This window comes from Narcine bancroftii, chromosome 14, assembly GCF_036971445.1.
Source record: "Narcine bancroftii isolate sNarBan1 chromosome 14, sNarBan1.hap1, whole genome shotgun sequence".
NCBI lineage: Eukaryota > Metazoa > Chordata > Chondrichthyes > Torpediniformes > Narcinidae > Narcine > Narcine bancroftii.
Window position 1 is genome coordinate 68,910,514 of NC_091482.1, and position 21,819 is coordinate 68,932,332.

The following is a 21,819-nucleotide window of genomic DNA, read 5'->3' on the forward strand; positions in this document are numbered from 1 at the left end:
TTCTATGCTATATAATAAAGAAATCTTGAATCTTGAAATATTAATACACCTATGTGGATTGGTAGATGCCAGATAAGTGAATTTGCCAGTTGCTTGAGATTGATCGTCTGACCAGTGGGGGGGGGGCACCAGTTTTCAACATTTGTATTTTTTTAATCTATTTATTTTCCATGATGCTTTTGCAAGTTGCTTGAATTACGAATAATTGGAATTTTACTGTAATATGTATGCCTCAGACCAATTTCCCTTGCTTTAAGATTTGCATTAGACTAACATTGATGAATTATGTCAGATTTCATTGAGTTTTATCAACATTTTTTTAAAAATTCTATTTATTTCAACAGAGTTTGTGATAATCTGTGTTCAAATTTAATAAATGCATCTCATTAAAAGTTTACAAGAGCAGTGTAACAAAGGAGAAAAAACATGGTTCAGATCCAATCCTCTTAGAAACATAGAAGATAGGAGCAGGAGTAGGTCACTCGACCCTTCGAGCCTGCTCCGCCATTCAACGAGATCATGGCTGATCTTAAAGTTCAGTACCCCGTCCCCGCCTTCTCTCCGTAACCTTTAATACCCTTGATAAATTGGGCAGCGTAGGGCCAAATTGGCCTGTTACGGTGCTGTATGTCTAAATTTACCCTTGATACATCTTGCTCCCACCTGCTGCTCTTCAAGGCTGATGACAGACCCATTGCTGCCACTCCTCCTCTTCCTTTGGAAGGCTGCAATCTCTTCAGTTTTAATCTTGAGAATCTTTTGCTGCTGCTCATGTTTTATTTCAAGTTCCTGCACAAAGGAGGTGGAAATATTAGCATTTCATCATTCATCAATCTCATTATGGACATGTCAACACATACACTTTAAAACTATACTCTCATTTTCATGCTCTCACACAATTCAGACTCTGAAATTTTCTACTCTTCAGCATCCCCTGCTTTCCAACTTTGGATTATCAATCATAATTTTGCCACAGTTTTGGTGTTTGATGCTGTAGATTACACACATTGCAACTTCATGAGTCACGTTACCTGGGATTGAATAGATCTCCTCACCTGAGATCAAGCCTAATTTAAGTCCTTCCAGAGTGGTGGGATTTGATTAAAACACAAATTTGCATTAAAATGCAGACATTGTGACTGAAGTAAAATTACAAAGGTGGAGAAACTCACGAGGTGAAACAGAGTACTTTATCTTCTTTCTTTGGCTTGGCTTCGCGGACGAAGATTTATGGAGGGGGTAAAAAAGTCCACGTCAGCTGCAGGCTCGTTTGTGGCTGACCAGTCCGATGCGGGACAGGCAGACACGATTGCAGCGGTTGCAAGGGAAAATTGGTTGGTTGGGGTTGGGTGTTGGGTTTTTCCTCCTTTGCCTTTTGTCAGTGAGGTGGGCTCTGCGGTCTTCTTCAAAGGAGGCTGCTGCCCGCCAAACTGTGAGGCGCCAAGATGCACGGTTTGAGGCGTTATCAGCCCACTGGCGGTGGTCAATGTGGCAGGCACCAAGAGATTTCTTTAGGCAGTCCTTGTACCTTTTCTTTGGTGCACCTCTGTCACGGTGGCCAGTGGAGAGCTCGCCATATAATACGATCTTGGGAAGGCGATGGTCCTCCATTCTGGAGACGTGACCCATCCAGCGCAGCTGGATCTTCAGCAGCGTGGACTCGATGCTGTCGACCTCTGCCATCTCGAGTACCTCGACGTTAGGGGTGTGAGCGCTCCAATGGATGTTGAGGATGGAGCGGAGACAACGCTGGTGGAAGCGTTCTAGGAGCCGTAGGTGGTGCTGGTAGAGGACCCATGATTCGGAGCCGAACAGGAGTGTGGGTATGACAACGGCTCTGTATACGCTTATCTTTGTGAGGTTTTTCAGTTGGTTGTTTTTCCAGACTCTTTTGTGTAGTCTTCCAAAGGCGCTATTTGCCTTGGCGAGTCTGTTGTCTATCTCATTGTCGATCCTTGCATCTGATGAAATGGTGCAGCCGAGATAGGTAAACTGGTTGACCGTTTTGAGTTTTGTGTGCCCGATGGAGATGTGGGGGGGCTGGTAGTCATGGTGGGGAGCTGGCTGATGGAGGACCTCAGTTTTCTTCAGGATAACTTCCAGGCCAAACATTTTGGCAGTTTCCGCAAAGCAGGATGTCAAGCGCTGAAGAGCTGGCTCTGAATGGGCAACTAAAGCGGCATCATCTGCAAAGAGTAGTTCACGGACAAGTTTCTCTTGTGTCTTGGTGTGAGCTAAAGATAAAGATACATAACCAACATTTCAAGCTTGAACTCTTCAAGGTATATAAAAAATCCAAGGTGGTGAGATTTGATTTTGGCTTATTTAATGGCTGCACTATTTCCAAATTTATCCAAATTTTACAGACATTAGGATATCACAATTTTGCTAACTTGCTTCTTGTTTATAAAGAGTCAATATTTCTCAGAAATTCTGACCAAGTTAGTGGTAGGATGAATAAGAGGGCAAAAAAATCATGTCCATCATATATGTGTTCAGGCAATTCATGTCCAACCCTCCTTCTCAATGTGAACTCTAAACATCAAGTTAAAATGCTTTTTAAAATTTTATTTACAACACGGCAGAAGTTGATTCTGGCCATTTAAACCCATGCTGCCTTTCATTAAACCCAATTAATATCCAATCCTGTAAATTTTGGAGGAAACCAGAGCACCCAGGGAAAACCCATGTATGTCACAGGGAGAATGAACAATCTCCTTACAGATTGTGCCAGATTCAAGCCAGAGACGTTGGCACTGTAATCTTTGGCTTGGCTTCGCGGACGAAGATTTATGGAGGGGGTAAAAAGTCCACGTCAGCTGCAGGCTCGTTTGTGGCTGACCAGTCCGATGCGGGACAGGCAGACACGATTGCAGCGGTTGCAAGGGAAAATTGGTTGGTTGGGGTTGGGTGTTGGGTTTTTCCTCCTTTGCCTTTTGTCAGTGAGGTGGGCTCTGCGGTCTTCTTCAAAGGAGGCTGCTGCCCGCCAAACTGTGAGGCGCCAAGATGCACGGTTTGAGGCGTTATCAGCCCACTGGCGGTGGTCAATGTGGCAGGCACCAAGAGATTTCTTTAGGCAGTCCTTGTACCTTTTCTTTGGTGCACCTCTGTCACGGTGGCCAGTGGAGAGCTCGCCATATAATACGATCTTGGGAAGGCGATGGTCCTCCATTCTGGAGACGTGACCCATCCAGCGCAGCTGGATCTTCAGCAGCGTGGACTCGATGCTGTCGACCTCTGCCATCTCGAGTACCTCGACGTTAGGGGTGTGAGCGCTCCAATGGATGTTGAGGATGGAGCGGAGACAACGCTGGTGGAAGCGTTCTAGGAGCCGTAGGTGGTGCCGGTAGAGGACCCATGATTCGGAGCCGAACAGGAGTGTGGGTATGACAACGGCTCTGTATACGCTTATCTTTGTGAGGTTTTTCAGTTGGTTGTTTTTCCAGACTCTTTTGTGTAGTCTTCCAAAGGCGCTATTTGCCTTGGCGAGTCTGTTGTCTATCTCATTGTCGATCCTTGCATCTGATGAAATGGTGCAGCCGAGATAGGTAAACTGGTTGACCGTTTTGAGTTTTGTGTGCCCGATGGAGATGTGGGGGGGGCTGGTAGTCATGGTGGGGAGCTGGCTGATGGAGGACCTCAGTTTTCTTCAGGCTGACTTCCAGGCCAAACATTTTGGCAGTTTCCGCAAAGCAGGACGTCAAGCGCTGAAGAGCTGGCTCTGAATGGGCAACTAAAGCGGCATCATCTGCAAAGAGTAGTTCACGGACAAGTTTCTCTTGTGTCTTGGTGTGAGCTTGCAGGCGCCTCAGATTGAAGAGACTGCCATCCGTGCGGTACCGGATGTAAACAGCGTCTTCATTGTTGGGGTCTTTCATGGCTTGGTTCAGCATCATGCTGAAGAAGATTGAAAAGAGGGTTGGTGCGAGAACACAGCCTTGCTTCACGCCATTGTTAATGGAGAAGGGTTCAGAGAGCTCATTGCTGTATCTGACCCGACCTTGTTAGCTCCCCACTAACCGCTATGCTAACCATGTCACGTAGAATGGCTCTATGCATTTCCCAAGTGGGAGAGTTCTTTATGCAGCCCCTCCAGCCCAAAGCTGCTCCATTCCAGTGCACAGTTGTGCAAGAATTCAGTCTCATGAAGAAAGTTTTTTTTTAATTAGCCACTCTAGGCACTGGATAAAGACTTTGCATACCACACAAATATCGCTTTCAACTGCACTCACCTTATGATTTTTACCCATTTAATAGTAAGGGGAGAATGGAAGCTGCCCAGATTAATGATATGCAACCATGCTGTACCTTCACTCGATGCTTTCCTTTGTGCATCTCTGTTTCAAATCGCCTTTTCTGATCCATTTCCTCTTTCAACTTCTTTTGCAGTAGTGCCTGTTGCTGCTTCATCAGTTGCACGTTTCTCTCCATGTCACGGATCCGTCGCTCGCTCTGCGATGACAGTGACACAAGTCGCTCTGTATCTTGCTTCTTCTGACTTAGGGCCTGGCAACAAGATTAATGTCAAGTTTAGCTGCAGCTGACAGCCTTTTAAATTTTTTTTAAAATTTAGACATACAGCACCGTAACAGGCCAATTTGGCCCTACATGCTGCCCAATTTACACCCCATTAACCTACACCCCCGGTACATTTTGGAAGGGTGGGAGGAAGCCAGAGTTCCCAGAGAAAACCTACACAGACACAGGGAGAACGTACAAATTCCTTACAGACAATGCAGGATTCAAACCCAAGTGCCGATGGCTAGTGAGGTAAAGGCCATTACACCAACCGTGCCTTGTTTATCAAATAAAATTATTTAAGTGTTCACCTGTTGCAGCAGGAAATGGAAGTGAATGCAAGAGATTCCCCTGATCCTGGTTATCCCCATTCTGGTGTCCACGCTGAAACCCTCGCCAGTTCCCACACCAGCTGGCACCTTGAATAACTCCGTTGCTGGATCCCACTCTCCTCTGACCTCCTTCGCCTGCCACCTCCCCCAACCATATAACCACTTACAGCACAGAACAGGCCAGTTCGGCCCTACTAGTCCATGCCGTAGCAAATCCCCACCCTCCTAGTCCCACTGACCAGCACCTGGTCCATACCCCTCTAGTCCCCTCCTATCCATGTAATGATCCAGTCTTTCCTTAAATGTAACCAATGATCCCGCCTCGACCACGTCTGCCGGAAGCTCATTTCACATCCCCACCACCCTCTGCGTGAAGAAATTTCCCCTCATGTTCCCCTTATAATTTTACCCCTTCAATCTTAAACCATGTCCTCTAGTTTGAATCTCCCCCTTTCTTAATTGAAAAAGCCTATCCACATTTACTCTGTCTGTCCCTTTTAAAATCTTAAACACCTCTATCAAGTCCCCTCTCAATCTTCTACGCTCCTGAGAAAAAAGCCCCAGTCTGCTCAACCTTTCCCTGTAACTCAGACCCTGAAATCCTGTCAACCTTCCAATCCACCCCATCATCCAAATAATCAAGCCCTCCACTCCGCCCCGCTGCTCTCCACCAACACCCTCCCTCTTGGGCCCCTCTCCTACATCAACCAATGACCTCATACCTGTAGACCTGTGCTTCACCTGCCCTCCCTCTCACCCAGCCATTTTATTCCGCTAGCTATAAATGTGACCTGCTGAGTTTCTCGGGTGTTGTGTTTTTACGAAGGACAAAAATATTCTTTCCCTCTTAAGAACAACAAGTGCCATTTACCTTCTAGTACTTCATCTATGTGATCATTCTTTATGTGTGAATGTGTAATTCTCTTTCGAATTTGAACTTTAAGAATCCAATTTACACCAACTGGTGAAATGCTACGGAAGTGGGGATTTTCTAAACATGGTTACCTGAAATGCTTCTCCACAGGGCACCAACTGAGAGTAAGAGACAGCCTACCACTCTACAGCAAAGCACTGTCCTAAAATAAATCCTCAATCATTATTCTGAGGGAAATACCAGATCACCACATTTAAAAATAAGAAACCCTGGTATCTGGAATTCAATAAGCCAGCAAAAAAGTGGAAAATTAATTTAAAAATTTAAAATAAATTTAAAAATACGCAAGTTTAAAATTGTAAAAGTAAATGTTCTCTGAAGTAATACGTAAAACTTTGGAGCAAATATTCAGCCAGTGGAAGGCCTTGGTTGGGATGTTGGGACTAAAGTTGTGTGAAACAGCAATGGTGTTGCCCAGGATGAAGAGCTGGTTGATGCCGCTCGCCATTGGGGTGACTTTCTTGAAGTGTCTCCCTTACCCCTGCTTTGTAAGAGGCTTTATCTGTAAAATTGTAGGAGCAGGAGTTCATTATTTATAATGTTATTGATCATCTTTTGGGTGACTCTATGGAGGGTGAGGAACCTGCAGATTCAGCAATATTTTCAAAGAATGTGACTGAAAATTAAGTGCTTTAAGGTTTATATATTCATGCAAGTGGATACACATCAGCAGAAACGATCACTGGAGGCTCACTTCCTACCATGAAGGACATCTACAACACTCGATGCAGGTGAAAGGGATAAACATTGAGAAGGACTCCACACCTCTCTCATGTAAATTGCTCCTTCTTCTTTCATCTGGTAGGAGGTACCATAGCACTCAGGCCCTTATGTCCAGATTGGGCAATAGCTTTATTCCCCCCCCCCCCCCGCCAGGCTATCAGACTCCTGAACCCCCAGAACATTTGTGGATAGGGTACCATGGATTTCTACTATATATGTCTTAATATTTTAATGTGCTGAACTTCTATTCTAACATATTTACGTAAATATGCTCCATCTTTACCGTGCGAGCAGGGTAGGAATGATAAATAAGTGACAACTTCAGTGTAAGTACAGTCTAGTATTTTTGTCTTTTAAACTGTTTATTCTTAATGCAGGTGTGTGAGTTAGACATTGTAAGGTAAGTCTCAAGCAAGCAGAAAACACACTTATCCAGCATCTAGCAATCCCATAGGTGCCGGATACCAGGGGTTTTACTGTACTTGGATCTTACACGATTCCATCCACTTGAGGTTGAAGTTCTGGGCTCATGACACAACAATTCAATCCAGAAGAACTGCCACTGCTTTCTTCTTCATGACAAAGTCTGTAATGGAATCATTTATTTCAAAGGCAGGTCATGTGAGCAATGGCATCGTCCCACTCACCTGCACTTTGCTCTGAGCTGCAACAACTTTTTGATGGTATTCCTGGAGCTTGGTCCTTTCCATCGGGTCCCTGGATTGCTTCTCCTCAAGGTCCTGCAGTTGTTTCTGAGCCTCTCTCAGCTCCACCCTTTCCTGCTCCGCCTCTTGTTCTAGCTCTCTAATCTTCTGAGAGTACTGCTTGTTCATCGCCTGGGCATCTCTTCCTGGACATCCAAGCAAAATACAGATGGGATTACAAGCCAGACAAGTCCACTCGCTACTAATAAATCCTGACATAATATTGTAAAACCCCTGGTATCTGGAATTCAAGCAACTAGGAAAAAAAAAAGAAAAGAAATTTTAAAAATTAAAATAAGAAAGAATAAATAAAAGTTTAAAATTATAAAGGTAAATGTTCTCTGAATTAACAAAGAAACATTTGGTGAAGATGGGAGCAAATATTCAGCCAGTGGAGGGAGGGCCTTGGTCGAGCTTTGCTCGTAGCAGCTGTTTGAATAAAGTTGTGTGAAACAGCAATGGTGTCGCCCAGGATGAAGAGCTGGTTGATGCCGCTCGCCGATGGCGGTGACTCTCTTAAAGTGTCTCCTTATCCCTGCCTAGTCAGGGTAACCCCAGTCAGAGGCTTTAACTATAAATTGGGCGAGGGGGTGTTAATTATCTATAATGTTATTGTTCATCTTTCAGGGGCTCCGTGGAGGGGAGGAACCTCCAGATACAGAGACGGTTAAATGTTTTCTTAGAATGTGACTGAAAAGGTTTATATGTTCATGTAAGTGAAGTTTGTTCAATGTAAGAGCAGGCTAGTATTTTTATCTTTTAAACTATTTATTCTTAATGCAGGTGTATTAATTGGGCATGGTAATAGCAAACCTCAACCAACTGGAAAATACACTAATGCGACATCTACCAATCCCCATATGTGTCAGACACCTGGGGTTTTACGGTATTTCTGTTCTATGATGATTCTTTGCTAACCTTTGAGTTGGCATCAAAAGACAACTTGGTACATGAGAAAATAATGCATACACACTAAATTCATGCAGAGAGTCTGCTACAATGAGAAAAGATGTTGAAGTACCATATATTTTCAATATTTTGCATTTTAATGCTCATTAAAGTTATGAACACAATTCGACCAATATAACAGATCGTGTTAACATGTAATGAAGCAACCTTTAACTTTTGCATGTTAGGAATTTCAGTTACAACATTAAAATGATAATAAAAATACAGGTTGGTAACTGCGTTACCCTGTTAAAATGTACAGTCATCGAGAGGAATTATCAGTCACATTTTTTCAGATGGCAAAAGTGGACATGACCACTAGGCAGCAACAGACAGCATTTATCATGCTTTGTAAACAGATCAAAATGTCATCCAACAAAATTATGAAGAAAATTATACAAAAAATTGATAAAATTGATTGTATTGCCATGGTGCAGATTGGAAAGGGATTCAAATACATGTTCTTTTATTACGTATACAAATTTATTTATTACGGACGATGATCAATCATGACTCCTGGAATATTGCTGCCTTTCTTCATCTACTACTACTTCCAGTTTCAGAAGGAACCCCAATTTAATTATAAAGCTGATGAATTACCTCGCGTGTATTCTGTGACATTGTTAAAAAGGTCAATGCAAAAACAATTAGATAAATCTATTGGAAATTGACCTCTTGTACCTGTTTTGATGAGTTCTTTGATTAATTCCTTTTTCATACGGATGTTGATGGCCAGTTCCCTCATCTTGCACTGCGCTTGAACAAGTCTCCACTCAGAATTCTTCAGTTTGGGATGCTTCATCGGTGAACCTTCCCAGAAATTATTGCCAAGGGTAAGACAATGGGCCCCATTGTGGTCTCTCTTCCTGGTTGGAGCTGTGGAATAAGAAAGAAATACGGACCAGGTTTAAGACCATCAAAGAACAGCTCTGAAAAATAATGAACAGGTTGATTGACAATAAGATTTCTTTTAAGGGCCACCAGTATTAGATAAATATAAAAAGACAAGGGCCCAGAAATTTTAGTGCAATTCATTACAGTGGACAATGAAAATTTTGCTTTGTTTCCTATCACGTTCTGTTTTTTGTAAAAGATATAACCCAGTTTTGTGATTTCCTGTCATATTTTAAGTTTACTTCTAGCCGACAAAACCATGAAGTGCAACATGTCGTTGAAAATTCATTTTCTGCATTCGCACTCGGACTCTTCCCTGCTGATCTGGGTGCAGTCAGTGACAGACACGGTGAAAGGTTTCACCAGGACACTGCAACCGTGGAAAAGCGGTATTAGGGTAACTGGAATCCATCAATGCTGGCCGACTATTATTGGACACTGACCCAAGAGCCATCAGATGCTGAGTACGAATGAAAATCAGTGGTAAAACATTTTAGGTCAGTTGAACTAACACAATGTGTCAGCATCTTATGCGACTAAACATGCTAAATTCAATAAAAGTTCATTTAATATTTTTCCAACTTCCTACTTGATACAGCAAATCTGAAATGACCTTTGAGTTAATCTTGAAGTTGTCCATCATAATCCCCAATTTTCTTTCAGGAAGCAAACCTTTTTAAAAAAATTATTGTCCAGTGTTACCTGTGCAAACTTTCCCACCAATGAGAACAAGGTCAAAACCATCTGCAGGTTGTCTTCCATTCTCACATCATCTACCTCAGCTGAGGCCAAAGTTATTTGGATAACAGAATATCTGTGGCGCGTGAAAATGTGCAGCATCAGATCAGGATCAACGCCAGTGACAGGAGTCGAGGGTGAGAGCCTGTGGCCAAATGCATGACCAGGTTGGTGCTTTGGTCTGGCCATGGGGATTTAAAGCTCAACAAAAATAAAGACCACTGATTGGGGGACAGGAATGTGGAAGTCAGCAGTGGAATAGGGATTGAAATTTCCATCTGAAGCTTTGTGGAAATGTCAATGCATGCAGGAATAACACTCAAGGAAGAGCTTGATTGTATTTCTGAATGACACAAAATAACTCATAAGTGGAAGTTATGCAGTACGGTTAGCATTGTACTTAGCGCAATACTGTTATGGCGCCAATGACCGGTACTTGGGTTCGAATCCGGCACTGTCTGTAAGGGGTTTGTGGAATAATTTTGGAAGTATCAAATATAGAGGTCAGCTCCACAAAATGAAACAGACTGGCTGTTCATTGGTAGCAGGCTGCGAGACATACATACATTTCACTATTTCACACTGTGGACTGCTTGAGTCACTGTGTTGGTGTTGTACGAGGCTGCTTCTACTTTTCACCAAGTTGCTCATTCCAGGAACATCTCTTTTTGTCCAGGTCCGATTGATCTGGTGACTGTTGGAGACAAAATTATTCTCAGGATGGCAGAAGAGTACGTGACCTTCAAAAACATTTTCATTGCTCAGCAGGGCAACATAAAGACATTCATCTGTGGTTCCCTGATGGATAATTGATCTCTTTTACATTAATTATTTACCTTGGTTAAATGAATATCTGTTGGAAGAATAAAACTGTACTCTAGGCTTATAGTTTTATTTCTAAATATGTCCCTCATTTTCTGAAGGCAATGATTTTAAAGTTGACCTGTGCTGTAATAAAAAAAAGCAGAAACAAAGAGCGTACAATTACTTTTCATTGTTTATGCTAGAGGCAGAGAGGAGTACAAAGGAAGAGTAAACACTGTAACTCTTTCCCTACATGAAACCTCACTCAGAGAACACTATCTCCTTGTACATCTTGTGTAGTCCTTTAGACAGGTTTTACATGTTTATTACTAATTGGCAATCTAATGTTTTTGCTACTCCTTTCTTTTGCAAATTCTGTAAAGTACCATTCAGGCCATATTCTAATCATACCACGGTTTTCAGCTGCTTTATCTACTAAGCCATTAATTCTTGTTAGCAGAAGCCCCATAATTCTTTACACTGACCCTCCCTTACCATTCTGCACACCTTTTAGTTGCCTTTATCTCTCAGGAATGTCATACAGGAGGTTCGCAAGGAGAAGGGTTGGACACTTCAGCACTGGCTTTTTGAGATCTATTTCTTAATGCAGTTACATATCTCAAAGCAATATGTGAGGCACAAAGGGCATTAGTCTGTTCAGTCCATTTAATTCATGGAAATTCCAAGCAAAGACAATCATAGGTAGTGGTCAGACAAGCTTTTTTCATGCAAGCCTTGACAGTATGAAACAAAAGCAGCAAATGCCAAAAATACTTAGCGGTATCATGAATTTCTTCTGTTTGGTAGAAAGGAGATGATCAAGGACTTCAGGAGGACCAGGAATGACTACACTCCAATACACATTAATAACTGTAGTGGATTGAGTGGAGAGCACCTTGGAGTTCACTTAACTAGTGACCTATTGTGGATGTTCAACATCTCCTCACTTGTCAGGAAGGTGCAACAGTGACTCCACATCCTCAGAAGATTGAAGTGGGCAAGGCTACCAGCCACCATCATGCCAACCTTCTACAGGAGTTCTATCAAAAGGGCCCTGGCCAGCTCGCAGTATGGTGGCTACAGAGAAATGGATTGGAGATCAATCCACAGGACTGTCAGAGAAGATCATAGGTGTTTCTTCTCCCCCCCCCCCCCCCCCCCCCCCCCCACCATCAACATGATCTACAGGAATCATTGTCTGAAGAGGGCACACAAAATCATTGAGGACCCCTTTCACCCAGCATTTTCCGTTGCTCCCGTCGGGGAAGAGATCCAGGGGTATCGGTGCCACCACCGTCAGGCTGAGGAACATCTTCTTCGCACAGGCAGTGAGAATGCTGAACGACCAAAGGGACTGCTCCCACTGACCATCCAGGACTCTCATATTTATTCATGGACCAATATTTATTTATTTATTTGATTATATGAATATAAGTCCTGTGTGTATATGTGTGTGTGTATTTATTTATATATTGTCTGTGTGTGTGTTATGTCTGGTTGCGTGTGTGCATGCTTTGCACTGAGGACTGGAGAACGTTGTTTCGTCGGGTTGTACTTGTGCCATCAGGTGACACTAAACTAGACTTGTGAGACAATTTTATAATGTGCTGGTGTGAAACTGTTGGATAAAATAGAATTTTGGACCCTCAAGAAGTGATTGTTCCAAAATGAAGCCTGAAGTAGCACACTCAAACACAGGATTAAAACATGTGCTGTGGATTGTTAAGCCCTCCATAGCTGTATCCATATATGTAGCATGGGTGCAGTATGTTTTCTGCAGAATTGCTTTATTCCTTACGCTTTTCAGAACCGTCTCCAGCCAAATGATTATACCAACAAATCAACCAGACTCAAATATATCAAATAAGGGAGTTGTACTGAAAAGGCAGTATATTGAAATAAAATGATTAAAAGGGACACAAAAAAAATCAAAAGGGAATGGAAATGGAAAAAAAAACATTTGATTTCCCACATGGCTGAAAAAAAACCTAAAAGTACTGCTGATATCTTAAATACTTTAGAATTTAAAGGGCTAAAAGAAATTAACCAAATTTTGAACTATAACATGGACAGTATTTCCAAACTTAAGCTCACAAGGCGTTATTGTGTATCTTTCCGTATTATTGTGTAATACATCTCTAAATGTCAATATTCAATGGTTTGAACCCTATCCATCCGGGTCTTTAGGAAGCAGTTGATAAATTGTATGCTATTGTATGTTTAAACTCTGTATGCTTGAATTCTGTATTTTGTGTAAATGGATACTTGATTGTTTAAACAGAAATGTGACGAACTATTGTGTATCAAAGCAGTTGAAACTACTGATTAGGAGAAAGCATCGTCTCAGACCTAGAACCATGCTGTTCTGTTTTTACAGAATGTTCTGTATTTTAAGAATGAAAATAACTTCATTTAAAGTCGTGATTTCATTGTCATATTGTGAAAGGATGCACACGTAGACTTTTAAAAAGTTACTTAGCTGTGGAAGTAAACAGTGGGGGATGAATATTGTTTGACCATTTCTTCTTATATTTACAAGCAACTTGCAAATTGTTGGTTGAACTGACCAGTTGATTTACAGAACCATTTTATAAGATCCAAGGAAAGTTACTAAATAACAAGATGTAGCAGTAATTGATGTTTCTGTGAAACACCTGATCCAGAAAAATCACTCCTTATATGGAAGCAAAGTTCCAACAAGATAACAGGCAACGCTGTTCTTACTTTGAATGAGTGCTCCAGAACACAGTGCTTATGCTCGGTGTTGTTATCTGGCCACTCCGATTATGATCTAAGTTGATTGATTTGTTTCAGTTATTTGGTGGTGTTATTCCCTAACAGGAGAACTGACTTTTACACAGTTATAAAATAAAAACGTAAGCTCTGTGAGTGTTAATTCCGGTACATCTTACCGGGTTTTTCCTTTAGTTCGACTGAACTCAGCTTCCCATGATTCCTCGTCTGATCGCAACACCGTTGAATCGCTGAAGTCCTCCATGATGTGCCTGTGAAGCAGGGAATGCTCGCCTGGAAGGCTCCTTTGCAAATGGTGACTGCGATTGCTAAATCCAGCACCTAAATTCTCCAAGGAAGCAGAATTTGCACCCATCTAAAAGAGAAAATGATGACAAAAATGTAAAGTCACAATACATAATGGCTCAAAAGTGGTGATGGAACGCAGAAATAAGTAAACATTTCCCTGACTTATTCTAACTGCTATGAGCAGCAATTGCAAACATAAAGACATATGGACTTTATTTCTTGTACTACATATTTACTGGAACTGCTCATATCTCAGTGGGTAAATATACCGTGCCCTCCATAATTTTTAGGAGAAAGACATTTTTTTTCTCCAGTTTAAAATTTGTAATCAAACAATTCACATGATTAAAGTGCACATTCTAGATTTTATTCAAGGTTATTTGTGAAAAAAAAATGGTTTGACCATGTAGAAATCGCAGCACGTTTTATACATAGTTTCCCCCATTTCAGGGCACCATAATATTTGGGACACAGGTGTTTGTGAGTACTCAGGTATGTTTAATGGCTTCATTGGTGCAGATATGTGAGAGCTAGACTTCCTTCTAAGCTTTTGATCACCTTTGGGGTCTGTAGTTGCCATTTTTCAACATGAGGACCAGTCTTGTGCCCAGTGAAATTCAAAGAAGCCATTATGAGGCCGAAAAACAAGAACAAAACAGTAATAAATATCATCAAACCTTCGGATTACCAAAATCAACAGTTTGGAACATCATTAAGAAAGAGCATACTGGTGAGCTCCGTAATCACAAAAATATTGGTAGGCCAAGGAAGAGCAGCATTGTTGAAGACAGAAGAATTCTCATCATAATGAAGAAAAACGTTTGTCCAACAGATCAGAAACACTCTTCAAGAGGTAGACGTGGATGTGTCGATGACCACTATCTGCACAAACCGAAATACAGAAGCTACTGCAAATCTGTTAACCACAGAAACAGGATGGCCAGATTACAGTTTGCCAAGAAGTATTTAAAACTATAGAATTCTTCAAAACTGTCTTGTGGACAGTGATGGCAAGAGCAAAGTATGGAGGTGTAAAAGAACTGCCCAAGATCCAAAGAATATTCCCACATCTGTGATCCGTGGTGGTGAGGGTGTTATGGCCTGGGCAGCGACTGATGCACTTTTCTTCACTGATGATGTAACTGCTGACGGCAGGTAGCAAAAGAAATTCTGAGGAATATAGAAACATCTACTCAAGTTCGAGCAAATGCCTCCAAACTCATTGGATGACACTTCATCCTACAGCAAGACAATGATCGCAAATATACTGCTGAAGCAACAAAGGAGTTTTTCCAAGCTAAAAACTTGAAAATTCTTGAATGGCCAAGTCAGTCACCCAATCTAAATCCAACTGAGTATGCCTTCTGTAGGCTGAAGTAAAAATTTAAAGGGACAAGCCCCTGAAACAAGCATGAGCTGAAGATGACTACAGTAGAAGCCTGGCACAGCATCACTAGAGATGATACTCAGTCAATGACATAGTCTCAAACAATCATTGCACGGAAGGGATTTGCAACAAAGTACGAAAGATGACTACTTTAATCTACATACCATTGCTGTCCCAAACATTGTGGTGCCCTAAAATGCAGGGACTATGTATAAAAAGTTCTGTAATTTCTACATTGTCAAACTAAAACATAGACAAATAACCTATAATAACATCTGGAATGTGCACTTTAATCACTTGTGAATTATTTAATTTCAAATTTAAAACTGTGGAGCAAAGTGGCAAATAAAAGTATCTAAACATTATGGAGGGCTTTGTGTATTATTGACCCATCTGCATTGAACGATCTGATTTCAACCACATAGCTAGTAGGAAATCAGACAAGCTCAAAGCCTTGACCACCATTTGATGACCCATAATGTGAGAATAAACATGCGAAGGAATCAGTTAAAGTTAGACTGGACTCATTCTCAGGTATTGATAGCCCTTGTCATGACAGGTCAGGTCAGTGAAGGGACTGAAGACCTCATGGTACCAGCCATCTGTGGCCACACTACTCAATTCCTTTGTGAGAGGAACACCGTGAGAATAAAGCCTCCTTCCCTGTTTCACTATAATGCTGGCTGGTATTCATTCAGTGAACAGATGCAGACAAATATTGGCATTGGAGGATATTGATTTGGATCAATGTGAAATCAGAAACAGGGAGGCACGGTTTGCGTACGACTCCTTTACAGCCCCAGCAATCACAACTGGGGTTCAAAACCCATGCTATCTGTAAGGAATTTGTACATTTTCCCCGTGTCTGTGTGGGTCACCCCCCCACCCCGAGGGCTCTGGTTATCTCCCACCGTTCGAAACGTACCAGGGGTGTAGGTTAATTGGGTGTGTAAATTAGGCACTTGTGAGCCTAAATAGCCTAAATAGTATGTCTTTTAAAATAAATAAATAATTTGGATGCACTAAACCACTGCACGTACCATCGTTAGATATTTCTTAACCGTTTTGAAGATTTGTGTGTGGGTGAAAAAAAATGACGTTAAAGAAAAGCGTCTGCAGATGGTGGTATTGAGTGCAACATACATACATGCTGGAGAAACTCAGCAGGTCAAGCAGCGTCCACAGGAAATAAAGGGGAACTAGATATATGACTAGATATAACGAAGGAGCCAGGCCCAAAATGGTGGTTTCCCTTTACTTCCTGTGACTTGCTGTGTTTTTGGGAAAACATTATAGTTATTTTCCTCACAAAATGCAGACACCTCAGTGACATAATTGGCTCATTTTTTTAGTGCTAATTACTTACGAAGACCACAATATCAACTCCTATCTCTTCTCTTAAGCGTGTTGCATGAACTTAACATTTGATCTAAAAGCCTTTCAACTTGGCAGGAGTGGAGGGGGAGGAAAATGACAAATGATGCAACAGAAGGGCAATGAAGTTAACAGTATTCTCACTGGATAATTAAGACCCACCTTTTTAGAAAGAGATCTTTCGGTTTTGTGGCTGAGTATAGAGATGGAATGTGCAGCATTGCATCTGCAAGGATATATATCGTTGAGGGGAGCTGTATGAGGTCTGTAGCTCAGGTCAGCAAGATGAAGGCTTTCCAGCAGCGCATCCACTGATACAGCAGTCTGATTCTCCCCATCCAACTTCCGTCTGCTCTGCAGCTCAACAATCTGATCCTCTTGGTCCAGTAATATTTCACTCTGAAAAACAATTTAATAGAAAATAGAAGAAAACTGTTGCTATTACTTAGTTTTACAGGATATTCCGGGAAGTTTTACAGGATATTCCGGGAAGTTTTACAGGATATTCCGGGATGTTTTACAGGAAATGGTGATTTCTTCTGGGCTACCAGGTTCAAAAAACAAGAATTGGCCAATTAACAACATCCAGGGCTACTTTGCACCCCCACCCCCAAAAAATTAAAGTCTTACTTCCGAATGTCAGAGGGTTGCCGTGGGAATTGGAACCATCCGCCCAGGGTTTAGTGTTGAATAGGAGCTCCAGAGGAGGGGAGGAAAGTGGGGAAGGAGGGAGGGAGCAGGGGTAGGGGGAGGGGAAACAGGGGAGTGGGGACCGTGAAAGGATAGAGCTTGGGGGGGGGGGAAGCAGAGACAGTCGGGGGGGGGGAAGCAGAGACCAGGGAGGAGAGGAGCAGGGAGGGGAGGGATGTACTGGGCTCCAGCAACTCAATACCGAGCCAATGTGGCCAGAACTGAGGTGGCACCACCCACCCCAAGGGAGCCGCTGTCCCTGAGCCCCTCACTCACTGATTGCCGCATGTTGGTCGGGCACTTCGTGAATGCGTAGCCATACTTGACCTGAATTTGTCTGACAGTTCAGCATAAGTAGAGGGCCTAGGTTTTGAAGACATTCCAAATTTTCAAACCAGTGTGCTCAGAAGCCCACCATGTCAAACCCAAAACAGCTGCCTTGGCTGAGGAGCGGAGCTCACATGCGTCCCAGTTATAGACCATTTCAAACCAGAGTTTGTCTCCAGCAATGAAACCGTAGCGAGGGTCTAGGGCATGGAGAGGGTGGGAATTGCCTGGCTCCAACAACACTGAACCACTACATTTGCACCAATGTGGAAACATATAGACCCCGGGTGCCTCAAAGTCAAAAGCTGGACTGTCTGGCCTAAAACCAGACATCTGACCTCCCTGCCAGTGCCCCTCTGAGGTCTGTCTCCTAGGCAGCTGCCTACTTCGCCTAATGGCAGTGTCGACACTGTTAACATGTGCCCGTGGGAATTTATTAGAATCTTTTATTAAAACTGAGAACAAAAAAAATGGTTATCAGGTAAAGTGAATGCGGTTTTGGGACAGAAGCTAGTCCAAATTACAGGTAATAAATACCCTGCTTTACGAATACATGCTTCATGCAAATTCACTTTAATGAAGAAATCTGTGTTTGCTTTTACAAAAGGATTTTTGCTTTTACAAAAAAGCAGCTGGTGAAGATGCCACGGAGCAGACCACCAGGCAGCCGGTGGGACAGTTAGCATGCGGCAGTGGGATGGTCAGAGGGCAGGCAGCGAGGCTTTCAAAACTCATTGTCTTTCAGATTCTGGTAAGTGAAACTACACTGTACATACATTATTTCTATACAGGCTGTGCATTTATATAATTCCTGCTTTTACTATATGTTGGTATTATTTTAGGTTTCAGGTGGTATTTGGTATGATTTGGTGTGTTATTTTCTGGGTCTGGGATCACTCAAACATTTTTCCCCATAAAAATCAATGGTAATTGCTTCTTAGCTTGATGCCATTTTGGCTGATGAAAGGTTCCATAGGAATGCTCTAGTTTTGAAAAGCAGAGTATACTTGTATTGGAGTTTTTTTTAAATATAAAATGCTGCGAATGAAGGGGAACTGGTGGATGAACTATATTTAGATTTTTAGAAGGCATTTTCTAAAGAGTCACTGCAGAAAATTAAAGTTCAATGTGAAGAAGGCAACATATTGATGAGGATAGAAGACTGGCTGACTACCAGAAAATAGGAAGACTGAATGGATCTTTTTCTCTAGTTGGCAAAATGTAACAAGCAGCGTATAAGGAGTGGCGTTCGATCCTCAACATTTAAAAATTTATATAAATCTCTTCAATGAAAACACCAAATGACACAAAGTAAGGTGCAAAAGGACAAGCTGGAAAAATGGGAAGCAAAATGGCAGATGGAGTTTAATGCAGACATGTGTAAGGTGTTGCATTTTGGAAGGACACACCAAGGTAGGACATACATAGTGAATGGTAGGGCACTGAGAAGTGCAGTAGAACAGAGGGATCTGAGAATACAGATATATAATTCCCTGAAAGTGGTATCGCAGGTAGATAGGATTGTGAAGAGAGCTTTTGACACAATAGCCTTCTTAAATCAAAGTATTGCGTGCAGAAGTTGGGATTTTATGGTAAAGTTCTACAAGAAATTGGTGAGGCCAAATTTGAAGCAATATGTGCAGTTTTGGTCACCAAACTACTGAAAAGATATCAATAAGATTGAAAGAGTGCAAAGAAGATTTATTAGGATGTTGCTGGGATTTCAGGAACTGAGATACAGGGGAAAGATTAAATATGTTGGAACTTCATTCCCTGGAATGTACAAGAATGGCGAGAGATTTAATTGAGGTATACAAAATTATGAGGGGTATAGATAGAATAAATGCAAGTAGGCCTTTTCCCACTGACAGTAGGTGAGATACAAACCAGAGGACATGGGTTAAGGGTGCAAGGAGAAAGGTTTACAGGGAGCACTAGGGGGAACTTCACAGAGAGTGGTGCGAGTGTGGAACGAGCTGCCAGCTGAAGTGGTGAATGCGGACTCAATTTTAACATTTAAGAAAAAGTTGGACGGGTACATGGATGCGAGGGGTATAGAGGGCTCTGGACTGGGTTCAGGTCAGTGGAACTAGGCAGAATAAGAGTTCAGCACAGACTAGAAGGGCCTGTTTTCTGTGCTGTAATGTTCAATGGTTCTCAAGCTCTAAGACACCTACAGATACAAACAAGTGAAGTGAATGGGCAAGGATGCAGTAAACATGGGAAAATGCGAAATTGTATATTTTGGCAGGAGAGTTTAAATAAAAAGCATATTTTCTAAAAGGTGAGACACTGAAGAACTCTGCAATACAGATGAATCTCGGTGTTCTCACGTGATTCACAAAAAAGATTAGTGTGCGGAAAGCAGATAATTAGGAAAGGTAACAGAATCAGATCAGCCATGATTGGTTCAACAAGCTTGAGTGGCCAACTAATCTGTATCCCATTCAATCCTGGTGGAAAAGGACCCTGAGATGGCCCTGGCTCCCTCCTCTCTCGATAGGATCGTGGAAAATGAGCAACAACACTTCAATGGTGTGTTTTAAAAAATTGAAGAGAATGATTATGATGAGGACATCAGAGAAATGAAGTCTCCTCTGGAGCCCTGAGGAAAGATGCATTCAAAATCTTGAAAACATTAAGCAGGAGTGGTTAAAAAATAACTGGAAGAGGCTTTGTTCAAAAAAAAATGATGACAATTGTATCAGAACAGTTAAAGGGAAATACATAAATATTTAAAGAAAAATGTACAAAAACATAAGGGATTTTATCTTTATGACACACCAATGGCATCATGAAGGAGCTAGTGGAGTTGTTCAAGTGAACCGGTACGGACTTGAAGGGCCGACATGGCCTGTTTCCGTGCTGTAAACGGTTATATGGTTATGGTTATATGGTTAAAGGATGTAAGATTAGAAAAGGCAACTCTTGAGTAGAATTTAAAAGCAAATAGATCTTGTACCTCTAGTTGTATGTTTAAGCCTGTAACAGTGTGTATGGTCTTGGTAATACACGCTCATAATTCTCACTAAATTAAACAAACACTGCTAGAATTGTCAAGCCACACCAAAGTTTGTGTCTTCTCTACTTAAAAGGATGGTAAATTAGAAAAAGGGATTCATGCAACCAAATCTACTGCGGGAAAAAACAAAAGGTAAAAATTATGCAGGTCAACAAAACAGACCACTTGATTTGGATGGGGCACAAAAAAGATTCGTTAAGATAGCTCTAGCCGTAGCAAAATAATGTATTATGTCAACCTGGAAATTGGAAGATAATTTGAGAATACAACAATGGTATATAGAAATGAATAAATATATTCCATTAGAAAAAAATAACATATAGTTTAAGAAATAATATTGAAATATTTGAACAAATATGGGAGCCATACATGAAACACAATAGAGAAAACCTACCGGGGACATTTACCACCTAAATTAACAAAAGGAGAAGGAAATGAAAAGAATTGACTCAGTGGAATTTCTTGTTTATTTTTATTGAATGACAACATTGTTTGACTGGTTTAATGTATCTTAGATTTTGTACTTTAAATGAATGGGGGGGAGGTAGGGAGGGTGGGATGGAAGGAGGGAGGGGGGGGGGAGAAAATGACACTGTATATATTTGAAAAGGAAAATGTATGTATCTTGGTCAATGTGGTTTATGGTGTGAAAAATAAAAAAATTTAAAAAAAACCAAAACAGACCAAGAAGAGTGTAGTATAAGAAATTACTCAATTTGCTTCACATCTGGAGCAAACATGGTGTCAGAAACCAAGCACATCAAGAAGTTCCCAGTCAAATTTCTGAAGTGATTTAAATAACTCAAAAGCTGTGTACTTGTTTCAATGCATTTGGTAAATAGTTTAATGAGAATATCACTGGACAATGAAGATTTTGCTTCCTGAACACTTTTGGGTGCATTTTATGAATTTTGTGTTGTTGATCACAAAAATCACCATAAAAATGCTCCTATCATGTACTTTTTTTTCATCATATTTTAAGTTTACTTCAATTTTATGAAACTATGAATTGCAGCATGTCATTGAAAATTCATTTTCTGCATTCGCCCTTGGACTCTTCCCGGCTGATCTCGGTGCAGTCAGTGACGAACATGGTGAAAGGTTTCACCAGGACATTGCGACCATGGAAAAATCGGTATCAGGGCAACTGGAATCCATCACTGCCGGCCAACTATTGTTGGACACTGACATGAGAGGCATCAGATGCTGAGTACAAACGAATATCAGTGGCAAAACATTTTTAGGTCAGTTGAACTAACACAGAATTATTATGCGATTAAACATGCTAAATTCTATAAACATACCAGGGGTGTAGGTTAATTGGGTGTAAATTGGGCAGCACGGACTCGTGGGCCAAAATGGCCTGTTACTGTGCTCTACAT

At 41.5% G+C, this 21,819-nt stretch overlaps 1 protein-coding gene across 12 annotated transcripts in view; it reads right to left on the bottom strand.

Annotated features, from left to right (window-relative positions):
• The window catches only part of kif7 (kinesin family member 7), a 145,101-nt gene that overhangs the window by 35,582 nt on the left and 87,700 nt on the right, over positions 1–21,819 (bottom strand). For all 12 annotated transcript variants that reach the window (XM_069911885.1, XM_069911875.1, XM_069911874.1 and 9 more), the window contains 7 exons: positions 16,561–16,797; positions 13,508–13,704; positions 10,358–10,485; positions 8,841–9,035; positions 7,155–7,357; positions 4,309–4,506; positions 664–789 (listed from right to left, as the gene is read on the bottom strand). In XM_069911885.1, coding sequence (XP_069767986.1) covers positions 664–789; positions 4,309–4,506; positions 7,155–7,357; positions 8,841–9,035; positions 10,358–10,485; positions 13,508–13,704; positions 16,561–16,797 — 1,284 coding nt within the window. The remainder of the gene's footprint in view (positions 1–663; positions 790–4,308; positions 4,507–7,154; positions 7,358–8,840; positions 9,036–10,357; positions 10,486–13,507; positions 13,705–16,560; positions 16,798–21,819) is intronic.